The 23,828-nt window shown below is 38.7% G+C and overlaps 1 protein-coding gene across 4 annotated transcripts in view; it reads right to left on the reverse strand.

Moving 5' to 3' along the window:
* The window catches only part of LOC110166534 (plakophilin-4), a 223,403-nt gene that overhangs the window by 29,466 nt on the left and 170,109 nt on the right, over positions 1 to 23,828 (reverse strand). For all 4 annotated transcript variants that reach the window (XM_020931788.2, XM_020931786.2, XM_020931785.2 and 1 more), the window contains one exon: positions 687 to 870. In XM_020931788.2, coding sequence (XP_020787447.1) covers positions 687 to 870 — 184 coding nt within the window. The remainder of the gene's footprint in view (positions 1 to 686; positions 871 to 23,828) is intronic.

Below are 23,828 nucleotides of genomic sequence, written 5' to 3' on the forward strand. Positions count from 1 at the left end.
CTTGTTTATGTTCATGAAATAAAAATTGTAAGCCATTTTTATTTTGATTTTGGTCCAGCCTTAATTTTAAACTTCTAAAAGGAACTGTATATACAATTTAGATTTTTTACTGTAAGCTTTAAGATATGTTATAATGTTGTTACCTCGTCAAAAACATACCTGGAGTTGTGTTTTGTTTCATTAAAACACTCTGTTCCACCTTGAGGTGTCATGAAGCTCCAACTTAACAACTACCTTTTACCATTTGTTTAGTAGAGATTGGAAATTCAAGGGCTAAAATTATCCAAATGATTATAGTGAAGGTGTATGGAGTTTAAAAACACAGTGGGGCACTTCCTGTATTACCACATGATATTAAAGTAGAACAGAGGGTTTTCAAATGAAGAATAAATAAGCAGGGTTTGTGTGTTTAATATGCGAGAATGAAACTAAATAAAACTCTAGGCGTGTGATAAGGAAACAACATTAAAACACAGATAAGAAAGTAGCGTAATATAATGGAACTTTAACTTTAACTTCAAAGTAAATTATTGTTGCTGAATGAGTTTGGCTCGCTGGGCTGTCGTCCTTATTTTGTATTTTGTATAGGGCATCTTTGCGGGAGGCCTGCTATGCGATGATCAACATCTACCCCATGCCGTGAGACATCTCTAGTTCATTAAACAGCCCTATAGGAGAGTGCATACCTCAGGCAGCCCGTGGTGTTCCTCAGAACCAGAGACGAGTGGAACTTGAGCTTGTGGTCATCGTCAAACGTGCTGCTGCTCCAGCCCGAGTGAGGGATGATCACAGTGTTGGTCAGAGGGTTTAAGGCGTCACGAATGATTGTCATTTTGACGGCATCGCACGAGGACAGGTTCCACAGCACCCCTGCAGAGAGAGAGAGAGAGAAAAAAAAAGAAAGAGAGGGAGGAAGAGCGTGAGAGAAAGAGTGAGTGAGAAAAAGAGACAGAGAGAGGAAGACATTTTTGATTAGATTTTGATAATTCATTAATTCACAGTTATAATCGTGGATCATTATGTTATAATTTGGCTATTTTAAATCGCAATATTAATCTTAAATGACTTCATAGACAGATATAATTTAATACTTTAATAATACTTTATTATCCCAAATGAAATTCATTTCAGGCAGAAACAATATATAATAACAATAACACAGAAATTCAGTTATAGTGAAGCGTTGAATAGCCGTATGGCGTGTGGAACAAACGACTTCCAGAGTCTGTCTGTGGAGCAGGACAGGGACAACAGCCTGTTCCCAAAGGTGCTCTCTGGGGATGGTGCTGTAACAGGGGGTGCTGGGGGTTATACAGAATGGACAGGAGCTTGTTTAGGGCCCTCATCTCAGCCACAGATGTGAATGAGTTTAGCTCTGCTCCACTACAGATCCTGCCTTTCTCACCAGCTTATCCAACCGCACGCCACCCATCACCTTCCCCAGCAGATCACAGATTTGAAGAGGACACTGGAAATGACTGACTGATCGAACACCATCAGCAGGAGCTTATGGCAAGTGTTAAAGGACTTCATATTTGTAAAGGACTAATTCATATTAGGACATATTCATAAAGGACTAATAAAAGAAACAAGTCCGCTGACAGGGCCCAGTGGGAGCTGACGTCGCCATAAACTGCACATCATGCAGCTGTGGCAATATGGAGTCCTGAAAATAGGTGATTAAAGATTGCTGAAACACGCACGAATTACTCCCAATACAACGTTGAGAGGAGAAATGATGAGAGGAAACAACTGTAACATGGTTAAAAGCTCTAACAAGTCCATTTTGCATAACAGGTCTGCTTTAACATACTATTTACAAAAACAGAGGTCAAAAAATGAACTCCTCCCAAACATCCAGCGGTCCTCAAAGCCCTCCCCGTCACGAGAAAGAGAGACAGAAAGAGAGAAGTTTTATTTTTAACAGACCTGTCAAAACATTTTGCCATTACATTTCTGTCTCACCTCGTGTTATTTACAAAAACAAACTGAAGTAAGTACATGTATTTGCACATGTATTAAACTATTTACAAAAACAGAGGTCCAAAAAAGAGCTAAAAGAGAGAGGGGAGAGAGGAGGGGGTAAGAAAACAAAAAATAAAGAAAGAGGGAGAGAGGGGGATAGAGAGAACAGTCGAGAGAGCGAGCCAGACAGAAAGGGCGAAAGAGAGAGAGGGTGTCGAGGGCGAGGGGAAGAGAGAAAGAGAAGCAGAGAGACAGCATGTAAACAGAGGTACACATGTAGGCAGGGACAGAGGCACGCGGAGCTGGAGTTTGGTCAGCTGTCAGGTGGAGTTACTGTCCTCTCAGTGACCAACAACAACACCAGCTTATAATAGAGCACAATGTGTGGACAGGTCCACAAACAGAAACTAAACAGGCACTTGTTTACCATCACCTTAGCTTCAAAATGAGTCCAAAAAAAGTCTGAGTCCTTGTTTTAAGTGGAACTAAAGACGGGAGATGAACAGATATACTGACAAACTGATATAGTGGGACGATATTTGAGCTTTTTTGCGTATTGGTTATCGGCTTTCACTCTCCCAGACTCACCAATTGCTGCAATAGTGTTAAAATACAAAATAAATCTAATTCCTTATTAATTAATCATTGAATTTACATACATCTTTCAAGACACAAGTGCACACATCACATTCATACTAGGCCAGGGGTCAAGAACCCGCGGCTCCGGAGTCACACATGGCTCTTTCATCCATCCGTTGTGGATCCCTGTGACTTTGGAAAATAAATAATGAATATTGAATTACAATGTATTTTTATTTTAGTTTATTCACTTTTAAATCTAATTCTAAATGTGTAGATAATGGTAATCTTGTAATATTCAAATAAAACGTTTTTAATATTCATTTTTTTGTACGTTGCAGGTTGATAATTTAAGTTTTGGATCTTTATTTCCTACAAGGAGGACTCAAATATATATTGAGTAATAAAGTGTTGAATCCAGCTTTGCGCACATTTATTTATGTTAAACTACATGGATACCGTATTTTCTGGGCTATTAGGTGCTCTGGATTATAAGACGCACAGTTATTAAATCGTCTATTTTCGAACTTTCTTGACAAATAAACCACAACAGTTAAATGGGTCAGTGGGACTTTGTTTGGCGCGTTCACGGTGACTCTGGGCTTTGTTCAGTTGTGGCGTGTAGGGAGGGTGTGTCTGGGGCCGCTGGATTGTCGGCGTGTTCGCGGTGACTCAATTGTTCAGTTGTGTCTAGAAGTGGCACATCGCTCTCGCTTTTTTGGTTCGTTCCTCTGTTCCGTTCCTCGTCTGCATGGAGTGATGAGTGTGACTGTGGGTGTTTTTCGCTGCGCGGTCGCTGTCTGCTCCGTGTGTGTTTGCGTGTTCTGCGGGTGGTGCGGGTTTGTAGTTTACTGAAGTCGCGCTGGGACACCTGAGTGGATTCGTGTATAGGGCGCTCTGGATTGCGGGGTGTGCGGTCCTTTCTTGATAGGGTTAGAGGCTTAAGAGTCTAATAGCCCGCATAAACTATAAACGCTGAAAAAAAACGCTTGTTCCTTGTGCTGCTGATGTTGTTCAGCTTCTGTAAGACTGAAGGACACGATGATGTGTGTTCTTTGTGTAACAGAGCGATGTGCTGCTGATGGTGAGTCTGTTCTGTGCCTTTATCGCGTTGGAGATGGCTCGTGTTAAACTTTTCAGAGATTGTAAGTCTGCATCTCATACACATACGATATATATGAATGGACAAATATTCTCTGCAGCATTTCATTGATTTCATAAAGGCAACACACTAGAGTCTTTTATACAGAGCATACAGGTAAAAAAAAAAAAGATATGCAGTGTTATCCTCATTTTAGAGTCAAAAGTGTTTGTAGCTCCGGGTGTTTTCTTTTCTGTGGGAGATGCTCCAAATGTCTCTTTGAGTATTTAAAGTTGCTGACCCCTGTACTAGGCAATGTGGGTGAAGTGTCTTGCCTAAGGACACAGCAGCAGTTTTTGCCACTGGCGCCTCACTGAGCAAACACAGCAGAGTCTAAAATGGATGATACTGATATATAATAAATAAATGCCCTATTCCTGTGCCGGGAAAATAGATACCACTGTCTATACACACTGTAATACGACTGGACAGCTTCAGCCAAACACTGCAAACAGAGCAGTTCTGTTCAGTATAAACTCGCATCCATAGCGTTGGCGTGCGCTATGGAAAGTTCCGTATTACATAAGTCCCCATCGCGTTGGCACGTGTTAAAAAGTTACTGTTATGAAGTCATCCGCATGTGCCCAGACTGCCCTAAAGGGTCCACTGGAATTGTCTGACAAAGCACCGAAAGTTGAATCGTTTAAAAGTTTTTCTGTCAAATACGGTGACAAGCTATGTACTCCGCATCTGACATTCGCATCAGATTCCTCTTGTGGGTGGACAATAATATTTTCCCCAGTCAAAATAAAAAAGACAGAAGGAAGATTTGATTTGACACCGGCTCAACCATCTGAAACCCATGATATTTTAGTCTTCCAAAAATAATAACATTGTGTCACCAAATTCAAACTTGATCATTACGACGCGCAGGGCTGGCGGCCTTTGATTCGCTGTGTGTGTCAGGGATTATCTGTATGTAGAATATTCTTTTAATTAGAGGACAATGCGAACACTAACCCCGGAGCAGAGTAGTAAAGCGACCCAGGGCATGTCAGGTTATACAAGAAATTCACATTTTTTTGGAATTTTTGCATGTTTTGGTACTGCTCGTTTTGAGATTTTATTTAAAATTTTGCCGTGAGTTTTAAATGTACTGTTAAAAGGTGCATTGCGCAACTTTTCTGGTGGAGGGTCCGTCACCTGCTTGTCTCCATGGAGATATTATTGCTTTGCCTCGAATGTTCCACAGTCTGACATTAAACGCATATCTATCATTTATTCATTATGGATGTTTCTATTGCTCAAGAATACATTCACTCTCTATGAATAGGGTCGCCTCACCGCAGATCTGACCTGTAATGTATCCTATAGTTGTTAGGCTTAATCTTTACCGTGGAACATTCTAGACAAAGCAATATCATTTTCATGGAGACAAGGAAGCAGGTGATGGACCCTCCACCAGAAAAGTTGCGCAATGCAGCTTTAAAATGATTCTTGAACGTAACTAAATTATCTATTCTGTTGTTTTTTTCTTTATTTTTCTGCCTGCAATCTGAATATATTGTAGCCACAGCTGCCCTGGGGCAATCTGCAGTCTCTCCAAGCACCCACTCTTCACCCATGCATCACAAACTACATGTGGTTGAAGTGTCTTGCCTGTGGACACAAAAGCAGTCTGAGTTGGATCTAACCATCAACCTGGTACATGACAACTACCTGACTACCAATGTTGTTTTTTTTAATCTATATGAAAATGTAATTATTTGAGAGGCTTCGCTTGAATAAGAAAGTGAATGTCTTATTTCCCCTATTGCCTAGACTAGAAGAATAGAAGAATACTGCAGAATAGAGTTTTACAAAAATTTTTTATCTTTATCTTGTATAAAATTATAGAAAGCGCCAATAAACCCAGAGACATGATGACAAAAATGCATCACAATATTTTCCTCATACTGAATGATTTCAATTTTTGATTCAATTCTATTTTGTTCTTAAAAACAAATGTCAATATTACTTGTCTGAACTAAGCAATGCAAAATTTTAATGAGAACTATTTAACACAAAATGGTCAAATTCTCTACTGCAAATTCTGATCTCCACAAGTTTTTTTTCCCCTGAAAATTGGCTGTATAACTTTCTATTAAAGGTGCACTATGTAACTTTTTGGTTGGGGGTCTGTCACCTGCTTGTTTCTATGGAGATGTCACTGCTCTGCTTTGAATGTTCCATAATATGACATTAAACAGCTCTACTTTACATTTATTCAATTACTCGTGTTTTTAGAGCTTAAAAATGACTAGAAAAACAGGCGTTCTGACTGTGAACGGGGTCGCCACTCCACAGATCTGACCTGTAACTTGGTCTGGTTTGGTTTCCGTGAACATAGAAAGGTTTAATTCCATATTTTGAAACATTCCAGACAAAGCAAAGCATTCGATGGACGCTCCAGTAGAAAAGTTACTCAATGTACCTTTAAAAAGATGATCACCGACCATTAGAAACGACCGAGTCCTAAAGTCAATTAAAATGTGATGAATTGCAAGTCGTTCCCACAGCGCTTTGAATTTACAATGTATTTCGGTGACTAGACAGCCATCTCATTAGCGGGCCCCATGTCTCTGCACCTTTCAGACACTCAACAGTTGGAAACATTCAAATCAAATGCTAATGCAGCGGCGAGCCTCTGTTTGGGCACATTAAAAAGCTCTGTCTGACTTCCTCACAGGTCAAAATCATTCCTCTTTCTGACCGATGCCGACAGATCAGCAAGACGGGATTTGATATTCCAATGAAGCAAGAGGGAGACAAGAAACAACAGCCGGGATACGCACTGTTCAAAAAGGGAGTGTGTAGCTTCTGCTTATGTTTAAATTTCTGATAAGGTCAAAATCGCAGACGGACGGGACAATATCGCTTCAGGAATTTTTATAAGAAACTCCCAGAAATCTGCAAATGTTATAGGTGCACTATGGAATTTTTTTGGTTAGGGGTCCATCATCTACTTGTTTCTATGGATATGTCATTGCTCTGCCTGGAACGTTCCACAGTATGACATTAAACAACTCTACTTTACATTTATTCACTTACAAGCGGTTTTATAGCTCAAAAATACCTAGAAAACAGGTGTTCTGACTGAGACTAGGGTCGCCTCTCCACAGATCTGACCTGTAACTTGGGCTGGTTTGGGCTCCATGAAGATAGAATAATTGTCCCAAGAGATTTTTTGGGGTTGCCTTGTCACAATCTGCATGTAGGTCAATTTTTCAGCAGCACCGCCTTGCCTAACCAATTTTCTGTGGGAAACACTGATTACTGTTTTTCCTTTAAAACTTCAGTACCGTATTTTTTGGACTATAAGGTGCACTTAAAATCTCTTATCAACAGTAAGCCTTTTCACACATATTCCACTGAGTCGTGTTCTTTAGTCCAAAAGAAGCTGACCGCATCAGCGCACAAGGAAAGACCTGTTTTTTTTGTTTATTATTGCTTATAGTTTATGCAAATTAGTCATGTGGTTTCAAGTTTCGTTTCTGTAAAACGTAAACAAATGTGTGCAAAGCTGGATTAAACACATTATTACTCAATCTATATCTAATATATTTGAGTCCTCCTCGTAAGAAATAAAGAAGTCTCAAGTGTCGTCTGTTTGTTTCGCTTAATGCGCACTATAATCTGGTGCACCTTTTGTATGAAAATAGATGACAGAATTCAACATGTTTATTGATATTGCGCCTTATAGTCTGAAAAATACAGCAATACTAATTGTTCAGAGCGACACGATCACTCAGTCAACAACAAAATATCCTCATTAATGTTCAATAATGGGCATATCCACCTTTGTTTTGTGATTTACAAATAATCTATTGATTTGGGTCACGAAGATTTGTGACTTTTAAAATATGGGTCCCCAGAAATTTTTTTTGAGAAACACTGCTGTAATACATCCTCCTTGAGAATAGTATTTGACTGACCCTCCACCAGAAAAGTTACACAACGCACCTTTAAACTTGACATTTTATGCAATGCAGTGGATCCACAAACTCTTTAATTGGTATTGTGCATATTTTGTCCCCCTTGTATATCAGTTTCTAGTTATAGGTGCCATTTTGAGGACTTTTGACTACTTAAAAATAAAGAAAATTGATTTGAATATTACATTGCTATAGCTGAGATCCTAGTATTTCATCACTCTAAAACCCATAGACCTTTAAATGTTTTCTTAAAATAGTACAGCACCACATGATTGGAATGACTGGAAACGAATGAATCTGATCTGAAAAGTCGAATTGTTACAACACAGCCATCTTGCCCATTTTTACATTCCCTGCAGGCCTCATAACGAGCCCTGAGGAGGTGCTTCCATGCTTGGGAGATCAACAGGCAAGTCCACCCAGCTGTGACGGACAGGCTGTCAACAAACCAGCTCCGGCAGCACTACCCATAATTCATAGCTGCCACTGAACATCCATGTGTATAAGCAGCCCTCCCGACCTGCTCCATGCCATGTTCCCATACAGTCCCTTGGCCTATGAAACATTTGACCTGCAGGTAAATAACAGACCAGAGATGGATGAGAGTGACAGTTTAAAAAGCCCATTGTGATGGACACCTCTGCCACTACTCCACAGTGTTAGTATTATTTCATTTAATTCACGTTAAATTAATTACAGCACACATCATTTAATTTAATTCCTTTTTAGATGTGACTAGACTAGATTTTAGAATTTGAGTGCACACATTTTAGTTAATATAAGTCTGAATTATTTACTTACTTTTTGTTTGAGTGGCCAGACGGAGATAGCTTGATTCATCAGCCGGTTTCACTTCATGGAAACCGTCTGACCTCGCAGTATTAGTATTTGTTTTTTCAAAGATAGGCGGGTACTTTTTTTTTTAATTTACAAAAGTCGTTGCTGTTTTGGTTGTGACGTATGTATGCGCTAACAGGGTTTACTGGTAAATTAAGCTTTTCCCAAATCCCATAGGAAGAAGGGCAATAACTACGGATGAAACAATAACCAAAATATCGTGATATCGTATCGTCAAAAGTCTCACAGTAATATCATGGGCTGGCACAATATATCGAATTACAAGTTCCTTTGCTTAAATGCATGGTTTTATAGTAGCAACAGCTTATGAAAGTAGGAAAACTACATACCCCATGATTAATTTCAGCACAAACAACATGAAGAAATATGTTTTTTACTTGAATACTTGGAATTATGATGAAATAATTCACACCAAAATATTGTCAAGGTATATTAAAAGCAAAAAAGTGTCCTATCTACATTTATATCAGCCTCTCCATAATATCGCAATAAATATAGTACCATGAGATGCATATTGTGATAATATGAGAGATTTGGATACTGTTACATCCTTAGCAATAACGTCTTTCCCCTTGATAAAATTCACCAAACATTCTCTTTGGGAATCGTTGCCAACACATAATGTATGGCTTTGTCTACATCCATCCCGACCGCTTTGTTTACTGTTGTGCTGTACCACAAAAGGGACCCAGACAGACGCTTGAGTTTGACGTCATGGCTTCACAGCTCTTCACTGATTGACCAGTGCGCGGTCTACAGTTTCCAGGGTTTTTGCAAACCATCTAGTGTATTCTGATTCCTGTCCTAGTCACTGGAGAGAAATGAAATTGAGCAGAGGCACTAGGTGGAGGACCCTTGGCAGAGACCATCCACATCGAACAAAGGGGGGAGTGGGGCACTATTTAGTTGGTTTTACTAAGTTGGTTTGTCTAGTTTGTTTAAGGTCACTTTATTATCACTTATTATTCTGTGTATTATACTTATTTGCCTTTGTGTTACTTTGATTAAGTTAGTAGTTTTAGTTAATTATTTAGTGTAATTCCCTCTCTTGTGTTCAGTTTTAGTTGGCCCTCATGCTCTTTGTCTGGTTGGGTTAGTTTTATTCAGTTTGATTTAAGTTACCCCAGTTGGGCCCGGCTTTTTGTTATTGATTTACCTAATTTGAGTCTTCATCTTTTTTTAAATTTTTTTTTTTAACTTCATTAAATTTAACTTATTTTTTACACCTTGTCTTTGCCTTTCTGTTTGACCCACTACACCCATACTGCACTATTTTCAGATCTATGTTGTGGTTTCCTCATCAAAAACAGACCTGGAGTTGTGTTTTTAAACTCCATACACCTTCAATAGAATCATGTGGATAATTTCAGCCCTCAAATTGCCATTTTCTACTGAATTAAAGTTAAAAGGCAGGTGGAACAGAACATTTTGAGCTTTGGATATGTAGACAAACTAATAATCTAACATATGAATGAAACAAAACATAACTCCAGGTATGTTTTTGATTAGATAACAGCATTATAACATGCCTAAAAGCTCACAAGAGTCAATTCTGCGAAATACAGGCCCTTTAAAGACAGGTATAAAATTATGTGTCCGCCAGTGCCTCCCAGTGACATATGGAGGTGGGAATAAGATGGATTGTTCTTGTCCCCTCCAGTGATCAATGTGTAAAGATCTTGGGTGCTCCGGACTAATTGACCCATCAGGAAGAATTGGAGTGTGTGGACATGACAAAAACGTGCTCATCGATAACCAACACAGCTCAATTACCACACGCAGATTTCATTCAAGTTTATGAGATACAATATGCTGTAATAGAAATGTGCTGGCTGTATAGTTATAATCTTTGACACCTATGGATCGTTAAAATTTGCATATTTTAAATCACGACTTAATAAAAAGAAAAAAGGAGCTGACTTCCACATTAGAAAACTGCAGTGCCCAGTGGGAGCTGACGTCGCTGTAACGTCACCACAAAGAGTCTGCATCTTGTATAAACTGCAAATCACGCAAGACAATTTTTAACATTTGTACCAAAATGGCTATGTGATGTTTCCAAATCCTGCCTGTATCACCAATTAAAAAAATGAAGAACCAATTAAAATTGAAGAACAAAGTAAGTACAAAGCAGTAGGCGTCTGCCAGTGGAGGTCAAAATGGGGGTTGATGGGCAATATGGTGTCTTGAAAATAAACAATTATGATTATTCAAACATGCACAAACCACTCCAAATACAACTTTCAGAGGGTAAATGAGAAGGGGAAACAACTATGTTGAAAAGCTTGCTTTAAAGGAACTGTATGTTAGTCATTTCTCTCCAGCGTCTAAGTCAGGAGTCAGAAAACAGTAGACGGTTTGCAAGAAACCCCGGAAGTGCAAGTTCGGGCACCAGCCAATCAGCGAAGAGCCATACATTCTGTTTTGGCAATGATTCCTGAGATCGAGGATTTAAAGCCGGAACAAAGAGAATGTTTGGTGAATTTTATCAAGGGGAAAGATGTTATTTCCCTTCTTCCTACAGGATTTGGCGCACTACATACGTCACGACCAAATAGCAGCGACTGGTTAAATAAAAAAGTACCCTCCTATCGTTGAGCGAACAAATTCACTACAAGGTCAGACGGTTTCCACGAAGTGAAACCGGCTGATGAATCAGGCTAACTGTAAGATTTTTGTTTTAAATTCCATAAACATGACCCAACTGTGTATCCAGACAGGAAGAAGACATGTTCTCATCACTTCTAGTGTTTACTGATAACAATTGTAAGGCTGATTTATTGATTTATCATTAATCACAAAAACATTAGACATAATAGTCTAACTGTTTATGTTTTCATTTGGTGTTTTGGTTCTCATGACAATTATCCAGTCAGAAAGCAGAATGAGCCTCACATAAGTCTCTCATTTGGGTTGCCAGTTTCAATGCTAAATCTGTATGCTCACGAGTCACGACCTAAACCCCAGCACCTCTAATTAACTGAGCACATACGGGTGTTCGATAAATCATGAAACTTGACTTAAAATTTGCTATTGTGTATTACTAGATTGATAAATTGCTGTGAATCTCTTGAAATTGTATTTTACAAAACCGTGTTGACAGCCAATTTGGATGCTCATTTGGGAGAAAGTAAACTTGTTTTGCAGTCCAGCTGAAGCATTGTTCATTCATTGTGAGTTTATTGGTATTTCGTGAGCTATTGTTTATTATTGCACCAAACCATGAGGTACCTTGAGATTTCTAACCCAACTGAGCACTGAGTTAATCACCATTTCAGCAACCATATAGGTTTTGTGTATTAATATTTGGCTGTAGAATGAATAAACAGTAGCAGAATATGGTAAAGTAGAAATAAACAAAGTCAGAAGTATGTACCATTAATTTACATTAAAGGGACAGTCCAGAATTTTGGACATAGCACCTAATTTTCTAGTGAACCAGAGTGTTGGAAACGTGTGGAGACACTTTTTTAAATATTCCATCCAATTTTTGTATTTGCAGAGGTCGCTGGTGCTAGGCTAGTGCATGTCAATGGCCATAGTTATCCTGCCACTAAAACAGTCTTACCCACTCCACAAAACACCTGAAACAAATCTATTATTACACCAGACTGTTGATGTAAATGTCTGTGTTGATAGAATAATGTTTGAAATAAAACTAACCTCGCATCGCATGAATCGTCGCATGTTGAGGGACTATTTTCTCAGCAGCAGTGGGATTTTACTTTGCCGGTGAAACAGATGTTAGGTGATATCAGTCCGCCGCTGCCGAGCTTTCTATCATGAAGTACAACTTGCTGCTGTTCAGACATAAATCCTTCAAATACAAGGTTGGTTTTACTTCTAAAATTATTCTATCGACACAGACATTTACATCGACAGTCTGGTGTAATAATAGATTTGCTTCGGGTGTTTTGTGGAGTGGGTAAGACTGTTTTTAGTGGCAGGATAACTATGGCCATTGACATGCACTAGCCTAGCACCAGCGACCTCTGCAAATACAAGGACTGGATGGACTATTTGAAAAAGTGTCTCTACACATCTCTGACACTCTGGCTCACTAGGAATTGAGGTCCCATGTCCAGAATTCTGAACTCTCCCTTTAAGAAAATACCTTAAAAGGTCCTAAATGACACAAAATAGGCTTGTGAGCTTTAAGTCATATTGTAATGACTATATATAATCAAAAACATACCCGGAGTTGTGTTTTGTTTCATTCAAACATGTCTGTGTAATGCTTTTTCAACCTCTGTTCCACCTTATGATGTGACGAAGTGGTAGTTCTCAAGTTACCAGCTACCTTTTACCTTTTGCTCAGTAGAAATTGGCAATTCCAGAGTTGAAATCATCCAAGTGAGTCCAGTGTAGGTGGAGCTTAAAAACACAGTGGAGCACTTCCTGTATTACCACATCACAAAGTGTTTTCTTGAAAGAAGAACTCAGCCTAAATATGCAGGGTTTGTGTGTTAATTAAACATGTGTGAATGAAACAAAACACAACTCCAGATATATTTTTGATGTATAAACAACATTATAACTACAGATTAAAAGACTACCGACTATGGGCTGTTTAATATAGCAAAATATGACCCTCTTACCAGACCCAGTCAATTCTAATTTAGGTCAGATAAGTGTGAACATGCAGAAACGCAAGAGTGCTGAGCATACAGAGAAATGCCCATTTGATTATTTCACTGGAGTCTGGCCAAAACAGCCACAAACCGCCTACAGTTTATTTTTGAACTGTTTTCATTTGTGCACTGGAAGCACATTTCAGCGTGAGGGCAAATATTGTGACAGGTGTTTAAGTCAAAGACCACTTTCTGTTGCTTATGTTACTTATGAACTTGCAAATGAAAAAGTACTACGAGGATATCTAAAAACATGTACTCAGATTACATCCACTTTAGCAGTTTAGCTGTTTTGGTGAGAGGTACCTTTGTTTTAGTCTCTTATGAACTACTTCAGTTTTCGATGCACGAGTCAGTCCTTGCGCTCTCTGCTGGCTTCTAAAACGGAAAGATCAAATTTTGTCCTGCTTATGTAATTATTGTGTAATTATTATTTTCAAAAGAGTATGTAGTTACAATGCTAGTTTTAGTATCAAATAGCATCTCATTTTCTATAATTTTGACAACCCTGGTCATATTATTTGAAATATCCTTTCTGGAGGTGGTACGTCACCCGCATGATTCCATGGAAACACAAAGTTAAATAGGCAAAGGAACAAATTTTTTATCGAAACAAGCAGGGGGTCAGGTTTGTCAAGATGCTTTAAAGGAACTGTATGTAAGATTATGATGGACTCAACTGTGTCCCCAGATAAGTTCACGTCAAACCTACTTTTACTGAGAACTACTGTAATTTTTGTGATTTATCATTGGTTACAATTGGTGGCCATACCAGCTTGTCAAAGCCTGAGCCTGTCAGATCTCAGAAACTAAGCAAGACCAGGGCTGGTTATTACTCGGATGGGAGACCACAGGGAAAATCAGGTGCCACAAGTGGGCGCCAGTCGCAAAAACTGCCGTTGTGTCCTTAGGCAAGGCACTTAACCCCCATTGCCTAGTATGAAAGTGGTGTGTGTGTGAGTGATGGTGATGATCAGAGGGACCGATTGTGCCAATAAACAGCCACTCTTGAGTCAGTCTGCCCCAGCTGTGGCTACAACAGTATCTTACCACCGCCGGGTATGGAGTGAATGAAAAATGAACTGTAAAGTGTCTTTGTGACATATTTCTGGGAAAAGTTATATAAATAAAAACGTACTTACAAAAAACAATGGACATAATGATGTAGATGTTTATATTATCGTACGTTGTTTTGGTTCTCATGAGGATTATCCAATCAGAAGCAGAATGAGCCTCACATGAGCCTTGCTATAAGCATTTTGAAATTATATTTTGCAAAACCAAATTGACAGCCAATTTTGTTTCCATTTGAAAGACAGTAAATTGTATTATTAACTACTAGTATAATATGCAGTTTTAAAAGTACTTTAAAAGAGGAAATGTGTAACTTTTTGGTTAGAAGTCCACCACCTGCTTGTTTCTATGGAAATGTCATTGCTTTGCTTGGAATGTTCCACAGTATGACATTAAACAGCTCTATCCTGCATTTATTCAATTACAGGTGGTTTTAGAGCTCAAAAATGCCCAGAGCTGTGAGTGGGGTCGCCTCTCCACAGATCTAACCTGTAACTTGGTCTGGTTTCTATGTTCTCCATGAAGATAGAAAGGTTTAATACCATACTGCGAAACACGCCAGACAAAGCAATAACATCTTCATGGAGAAAAGCATTTAACGAACCCTCCACCAGGAAAGTTACGAAGTGCACCTTTAAGAGACACCTTCCCACTTTCAACAACCGGCAGAGGAGATGGATTGCTGTTTAGTGCGATAGATGAGTATGGACGAAGCACTCATGTGAACCACGCCGTAATCAATGGTGGTCGGAGCAAGTGATTCCTGTTATTGAACGAAGTCGTGTACAATCAAAGACCTCAGCGCCGGCAGCAGAAAGAGGCCGACTCCAATGCAAGTCAATGAGATCAAATCAAACAAAGATACACTCTCACACACTCTCACAGCGGACTCCCGAAGAGTCTGATTGAACCCTGTCTGGAGAATGGCTGTTGTGTTTGCACTAGGTAACAGATGTAATGACAGGGAGGCACAGAAGGGGCCCCTAAAGCTTTTTAAACTACAGAGAGCCAGGTGAGGCGGTTGTTGTGGTGAGGATTGTGTTTATCTGACATGAACTTTGACCTTTTGCAAAACTGTTGGGGTAATGAAAGCACCTGGTACATCCCAATTTGGAGTTTTATGTGGTGTTGTTCCTAAATGTGCCAGGTGTACCAAAGTCAAAGCTGGATAGAGTAGCAAAGTTACTTCAAAATAACATTACACAAGTGGAAGTACAAAGTAGAGGTCCAAGTATTTACTCAATTAAGAGCAACTTAACGAGTAGGGGTGTGCAAAAATATCAAAATATCGTAATAACGTTTAATGTGATGATGCAGTATCAATATTGTGGGCTGCTGTATCGATATATCGCCAAGAGTATTTCTTTGCTATAGTTTACTAAATTATTTTGTTACAGCGCTACAGTTTTGTTGTTTGTTTAGTGGAAACAAACAATGTGACACATTTGACATTTTCACTGTTTTGATGATTCAAATGTTTGTGTTTCATATTAACTTTGCACAAGAAGTGGTTTAACAAAACTTTTAGTATCACAGCCATGATTTAGCCTTTATTTTTAGTATATCATATCGAATCGATTTAAAATATGTCATATTGAATAGAATAGAATCGAAAGCTCACTGTATCGAGGTAAGTATCGTATCGGGAACTTCTTTATGATACCCAGCCTTATTAAAGAGTAACTGTTGGGACATAACATCAGATCTATGATTTAAAATGAAAGTAATTGGAAGATATAGACCACAAAAAGAGAAAAAAACTAAAGGAACAGTGCAAGAAACACAGTACTGTTACACTGCCCAATATATTACTGAAGTAGAAGTAAAGGTATGCTGTTAAAAATACAACTTCTTGAGAAAGTTACTAAAAGAACCAAGAATACACCTACAGTTTTCAAAAAATAATGGACTTCATAAAGCTTAGGAAAAATAATACAAAAATATGTAAGTAAACCAAATAAAAGCTCAAACTAAACTAGAGCTTTTTCCAAATATGAGAAGTAATTGCTTTACAGTTAAAAGAAAGCTGCCTTCTGTGAGATTTTTTATAGTTTCAAATATTTAGAGAGACAGACTTCAGTAGTGCGGTATTGATCGAGTATTAAAGCTAAAACACATGCACTCAGGCCAAAGTATATTATTCAGCATCTTAAAATGTGTATTGGTTTAACTGAAAATACTATGACGACACAATCCTGATCATATGTCAATGTTCCAGACAAAGTTTAGAAAGTTTAGATGGAAACAAAAATCAAGCATTACATTACAGTGGTCCCTCGTTTATCGTGAAATCCGTAAATTTGGCCGAAATCCGCGAAGTATTCAACTTTATTATTATATCTGTTTTAAGGCTGTAAAACTCCTCACCACACACTTTATAAACTTTTCTCAGACAGGACAGTTACAACCATTTTGCATCCTTCTTAAAACTTATTGCTGCTGTCGTCCTTATGTTATTTTCCTCCTTCTTTATGTAACGAAGTGAAGATTAATTTATTTTGTAATGGAACCCTACAGCCGCGTAACTTCTACCTTCCTTCAGCGTGTCCAGAAGTCCAACTTTTTGTGCGATGGTTTGCATCTTCCTCTGCCTTTTGGGTGCGACCGCAGGAGCCTTTGAGAACGTTTCGTCAACATTGTGCGTTTTGTCGGGGAGAAAACTCGCAAACGTACAGCACTTCAGAATCACACTGCTGGAGATCGAACATTTATGTAAATTTGTCGAGCTGAACGCATTCTGTACTGTACAGGAGACACAGCACAGAGGAGAATGATTGACAATTGGTCTACAGTCTCTTAGCCAATCAGGATGCAGGGGGAGGAACACAATGCGCATTCATACTCTGTAAAAAAAAAAGCACGCACTAAAGCTTGCATTAAAAAATCTGCGAGGCCAGGAAAGGTGAACTGCGTTATAGTGAGGGACTACTGATGAGGAAAACACCCTTCTAATACCTTCTAATACTACTTCCAGATAAAAAAAACAAACATTTCTGAACAGTTTCTACAACAAATTAAAGTGAGCAGATCAAGAATGTCTCCAGTGTATTTGAACCTCCTGGTATCCAATATGAACATGAAAAAACACCTCTCAAAATAGCTTACCAATTACCCTTCACCAAACTGCCCTGACCTATACAGTATCTCTCATAAAGAACCATGAGTAAAGCGACATCATTTCTAACCCCTGTTGCCGCTACCCTCCCTGTATTGTTAGAGTGCCAAAGCTCTGAGTGGGTTCTGTCCGGGGAACTTGAAAGATTTGCTGTCTCATCTTCTAAGTGAGATCTCCTTCTCCATGGATTGTTCTTCTCTTCAGCTGTAATTAAGCAGAGGTGATGCAGCGCTCCTGACCTTTGCTAATTGCTCGCCATCCCGGGGCCTGCGCTTCCAATTACCCACAGTGGGAGCTCTGAGACTGGGATAAAAGAAGGGAATTAAACAGGCTCACATAGGAGAGCTGCCACCGCTGATTGGCTTACATGTGTCCCTACAACCTCTGGAAAGTATAAAGAGAATAAGGAAGGAAATAGTGGAAAAGTTTAAGGAAAGTGTTTTCTAGTTTGGGCAAATCTGGATTTCAGATGATGTTACAACATTTCATAGGTCTTTTTTTTTTGTTTTTTGTTTTAAAAGGTGCATTGGGTCACTGTCCATCAGCTTTTCATGAAGATGTTATTAATCTGTGTATCACTTGTTCATTCGTTTTTCAAAATGAAACCAAAAATAAGAAAACGAAAAAACAGAACACAATTTGTCTCCTAAACCAAAATGAAAAATCGGATAACAATTTGTTTTTTCAGTTTTCAATTTTTCTGCTTAAATGAATAATGGAAAAAATGGATAACGTTTCCCATTTCAGAAACTTAAACTGCGATTCTGGACTGAACCAGGACGGAACCAGGACTAAAACAGGACTAAATCAGGACTAAGGTAGTACTGAGGGTCGGGACAGGCCCGAAGGTGCGCCCGCATAAACTGTCAGGTGATTGGGACTGAGACCAGGACCGAGACTGGGACTGAGACTGGGAGCAGACTAGGACGGATACCAGTTTAGTCCTGTTTTAGTCCTGGCTCAATCCTGGCTCAGTTCATGCTCAGTCCGGCATCGCAGTTAAAGTCACATAAACAGGAAACGGCCATGATCAGTTTTTTCCATTATTCATTTAAACACAAAATCAAAAACTGAAAAACCAAATCGTTATCTGTTTTATCATTTTAGTTTTGGAGACAAATAATGAAGAAAATAGTTGTTTTTTTTGTGTTTGTTTTCTTATTTTTGGTTTTATATTGAAAAACGAATGAACAAATTACACATGGACTGTTACTGCTTGTCTCGAAGTTTTCACAGTATGGCATTAAACCTTTCTATCTTCACGGAGACCAAACCAGATCATATTACAGGTTAGATCTGTGGAAAGGCAGCTCTGCTCACAGTCAGAATGCCTGTTTTTCTAACTGTTGTTTGAGCTGTAAAACCACCTGTAATTGAATAAGTGTAAGTAAAGCTATTTAATGTCATACTGTGGAACATTCCAAGCAGAGCAGTGACATAACCATAGAAACAAGAAGGTAATGGACCCCCAATCGAAGTTACACGGTGCATCCTTAATACAGTGAGTTTTAGGGTCTAGTCACTAATAGAAATGATCAGGTTCGATATCTCTGAATTTACAAATTAGATACATCATGACAAAGCACAATCTAATCAGTAGGGAAATCTGGCTCTCATCTCGAACATGTTCTGGATCTGAAAATCTATTTATATATAAATATTGTGATATCTTAACATGAAAGTTTTCAAATGTTTACAAAATGGGCCTAAAATGTATTGTGGGACCAAAACGGCAGAAAAGTAGATAGACTAACTAACAAATTAGGTCTATATTAGTACTATTCCAGGTCTATGCTAGAACTGAACAACATCCACATTGCCTAGTATAAAAGTGGTGTGTGCGTGCGTGACGGTGGTGGACGGACGGGCTGATGTTGCAGATTGGCAGCCTTGCTTCCATCAGTCTGTCCCAGGGCAGCTGTGGCTACAATAATAGTTTATCACCACTGGGTATGGAGTGAATGAATAAAGTTCTGTAAAGCGTCTTTGAGTGTCCAAAAAAGCGTTATATAAATGTGATGCATTGTTATTATTAAAATGGGACATTGCAAAATCATTTCACAGTAGCTCTTTACAATAAATTACCCAAAAGTGGACCAGAAATTGGATAAAACTGACACTGAACCAAGCAAATAACAGATCTGTAAAGGACATTGCGAAACACTGTTAAACCATTCCTTCTTTTAAGCTTTTTCAGTTAATTTAATTCTATAAATCTTATTTCAAAAGTATGTTTTGCATGGTTCTTACGCTGTAACACTCATTGAATTACTCTGAATACCAATTGTACTGTGTAAATACATTTGCCTTGACTTGAATAAAGGTTTAGAAATATTCAGTATGATCATTGCACCAATTACTGCACTTAAATATCCATTGGGGCATAGTAGTAGTAGCAGTAACTCGACCATGAGCCTTTATATAAAACCACACCATATTCTGCAAACACAGCCAGTAATCTAATCTAAAAACCACTACAATAGTAAACAGAACCTTAATTGAAACAGTGTAGTGGGAAATAATCTCCACTTTGTGTACATGACTCCGCTGGTACTGTATTGTTTTCCCCGGGGGGCAGCTGCTGGCCGTTACCCCAGAGCAGTGAAGCGTGGTCGGGTCAAACAGCTGACTCAGACACCTGGGAGCCAAATGTCCTCGCTCTGCTTTTTCCTCTACACTGCTCCACCCTCATCCCAAACAACAAGGAATTCTACACAGTTTGCAGAGTAACGCAGCAAGATTAAATCGGAATTGGAATTTTTTTTCCAATTTAAAAGGTGCACTGTGTAACATTTTTAGTGGAGAGTCCAGCAAGCGCTTATCTCCGTGAAAATGCTATTGCTTTGTCTAGAATGTTCGAGAGTGTAAGTTAAATCTATCACGAAGGGAGACAAGCAGGTTAGAGAACTACGCTACTTTACAATTCCCCCCATTCACAGAAGGAGTTACTGTATGTTTGAATAGAAACACCCGTAATGAATAAATGTTAGATGGATATACACTGCTGGTCAAAAGTTTTAGAACACCACACTTTTTCCAATTTTTTTTTTAAGCTTTACGTTTTACTGTTCACCAAAACATATTCTAAACTTTTGATTCATGAAAGTGTCCACCTTTGGCAGATATAACAGCTGAACACACTCGTGGCTCGTTCTTTTTACAATAGAAATCAAATATTCTTCAGAAAGTCCTTCCCAAGTCTGTTGCAGAAGTTCCCCGTAAATGTGTGGCACTTGTAGGTTGTTTGGCTTTCACTCTTCTGTCCAGTTCATCCCAAAACCAGCTTTAAGTTTAGAGACTGTGCTGGTCAATCCATTTTTTCAAGCTCACCGTCTTTTTCTTTTTTCCTGAGGTAGTTTTGGCAGAGCTTGGACTTGTGTTTTGTATCTTTTATCTTTTTTTTTTAACCTCTGACTGTTCAGTATTTACCTTTGTACCATTTCAAAACTATTCACTGGACTCGCACGACTTGAATTGCAACAAATAACTGGAAAAATTAGGGTGTTCTAAAACGTTTCACCGGTAGTGTATTTAATGTCATACCCTGAACATTCCAGGAAAAGCAACAACACACATCGTTTCCTCGACAGACATCAAAATATGTTATCTTATTTGCTGCAAAAAATAATAATAACCCTGCAGTTTAGATCTGTACAAACAAGATATAGCTCCTTCCCACCTTCAAGACAGTCAAAGTGCTTCACATCAAGGAACCGCTCACCCATTTACGCAGACACTGTAGGCGATTTGGGTTCAGTGTCTTGCCCAAGGACACAATTCATCTGTGGGAGCTGGAATCGCAACGCCAACCTGTGGATCAATGGATCTGACGGCTCAACCAATGATGTTTCGGATCAGTGGACAAACGCTCTACGAACTGAGCTACTGTCGATTCTTGTATTAGTTTGTCGGTTCACATATCGGCCTTTTTGTGTTTAAATTGTGAACCTCTAAACTGTTATTAAAATATAAATCTCAATTCTAACCCAATGCTTGTCAGAGAAATCACACTTCGATTTTTTTTCCCCCTCAGTCATGCAGCACTATTGCAGAGCTCACAAACTGACTAAATATTCTCAACCACTAAAGTCGACATTTTCAGATACAAGGAGTCAAATCCATTCTCAGTCTGGAGTGTAATGAAAAGCCAGTGGAAATGTGGTTTTGTTTAGGACTATTGCAGATGGCGAATGCAGACGTTAGAAACAGTCGCTATGACGAGGACAATTTTATGAAGTGCTCTTCTGAAAGGACCGGCAAACTTGAGACAAAGTAGTAAAACTGGAGCCAGAGGATGTGGGAGAATAATAGAAAAGAAACGTGAAGGTGGAACTGACTTAAAAGACTATAGATACTTTACTATAATAATTTATTAGACTGAGCTTTTGTACTCACATTTATTCTGAACAGCTCTAGAGTTTGAACAATGTGTATTATGACAACTATTTAAAAGAAAACCATTAAAGATTTATTGCACCAATGATTAAAAGTGAACTAACTTTACTGGAGGAGGATATGCTACTTGCTTATCTCCATGGTGATGTTACTTTTTAGCCTGGAATATTCCATAGTATGCCATTAAACTCATCTATGTGCATGTTTTTCCACGGAAGCTTTTCCAATGCAAGTTTAATGCCAGATTCTACAGAAAAAGACATAACATTCCCATGAAGACAAGCAAGTGGCAAAACATCGCCAGAAGAGTTACACTACCGGTCAAACTTTTAGAACGCCACACTTTTTTACAGTTTACTGTCGACCAAAACGTATTCTAAACTTTTGATTCATGAAAGTGTCCACCTTTGGCAGATGTAACAGCTGAACACACTCGTGGCAATTTTTTTTTTTTACAATAGAAATCAAATATTCTTCAGAAAGTTCTTCCCAAGTCTGTTGCAGAAGTTCCCATAAATGTGTGGCACTTGTAGGTTGCTTGGATTTCACTCTTTTGTCCAGTTCATCCAAAAACCAGCTCAGTGGGGTTTAAGTCTGAAGACTGTGCTGGACACTCCATGTTTTCAAGTATAACCATCTTGTTCTTTTTTCCTGAAGTAGTTTTGGCAGATAAAGCAAAAAGAGGTAGAGCGCTTCACTGGGTCTTAAAAGAGTAAAAAAATAACAGTACAGGTGCTCTACGAGGATTAAGACAGTGGACTTAGAACATAAAATTACCCTTACAGGAAAATGTAAAAATGGGTAAGATACAAACCCGAGGCACTGCGACTGAATATATTTAAAGTCCTTTCTTACATGAAGGGATGCCAATGTGTTTTGACCAACAAGATGGTCTTCGTCAGGGCAAAGTAGTCACTATTTTGGGTAGTGTACTTTGGGTACAAAAACCATCTTGCTGGTCGAAACACGCTGGCATCCCTTCATGTAATAAAGGACTTTTAATATATTCAGTCGCAGTGCCTCGGGTTTGTACCTTACCCATTTTTACATTTTTCTGTAAGGGTAATTTTATGTTCTAGTTTTGGCAGAGCTTGGACTTGTGTTTTGTATCTTTTATCTTTTTTCTAACCTCTGCCCGTTCAGTTCTTACCTTTGTACCATTTCAAGCTCTTCATTGGACTTGCACGAATTGAACTCCAATAAATAACTGGAAAAATTAGGGTGTTCTAAAACTTTTGACCGGTAGTGTACTTACTGCAGCTTTAAACAATTCATATATGCAAAAACATGTCAACCTCTTACATCAAAATTCATTCTTACAGTGTCAGGTAATCAATATACATTAAAGGTGTGCAAAAACATCGAAATAACGCTAAGAGTAAATTTGCTGACACAGTATTGTTATCGTGAGTTGCTTTATCAAGAGTATTTTTTGTTGTTCTATCTTTTAACCCCTTTTTTTGTGACCACACTATAGTTTTGTTGCTCATTTAGTGAAATGAAACAAAAAACTATCCAGATTAATCCATTTAAAAAACATATCATGATAATATCATATCGTGAGCGAAGTATTCTGTATCAAATCGTGAAAGATCCCGTGATTCCCAGCTCCATAAACATTATTTTGTTGCACTACAGAATACACAAAATCCACATCAAACCAAGCCGGCCAAAACTGTACTTCAAGTCTCCAGCTCCCTTCTTCATAGCGTGGGAAACTGTTGAAGCATCCATCTTTATAAAGCATCAAGGCAGCGGCAGCAGCAGCAACTCAGACTTGGCTGCAGAGAGCTGTGCAGTCTCATATTACTTCCTCAATTTCCTTCTGCCTACAACAAATTACAGCTAACCTTTAGTGTGCAGCCCCCACAGGCAAGACAACACCGGAGCACATGGTAACAGTAGCATTTTAGCACCTCCTCTATTTGTTCAGCATCATTACGCCAAGCTGCATGACCACAAGCTGCGCCTAAAAGCAAAGGACCTGAATTGGAAGTAATATTTTTAGATGTGCTCAATTAAAAAGGCGCTAACTGTACTATAATGGATTTATTATTTCAGCTTTGCACTAAAGTTTTCAACGTATATAAAGGTTTTAAGTGCACATGACCTGTTTTTATGGTTTGCTACTTCGTTTGGCAGGAGAGTAGCTGTGT

This window comes from Boleophthalmus pectinirostris, unplaced genomic scaffold (assembly GCF_026225935.1).
Source record: "Boleophthalmus pectinirostris isolate CB_2022bp ecotype Guang Dong unplaced genomic scaffold, ASM2622593v1 HiC_scaffold_1, whole genome shotgun sequence".
NCBI classification, from domain to species: Eukaryota; Metazoa; Chordata; class Actinopteri; order Gobiiformes; family Gobiidae; genus Boleophthalmus; species Boleophthalmus pectinirostris.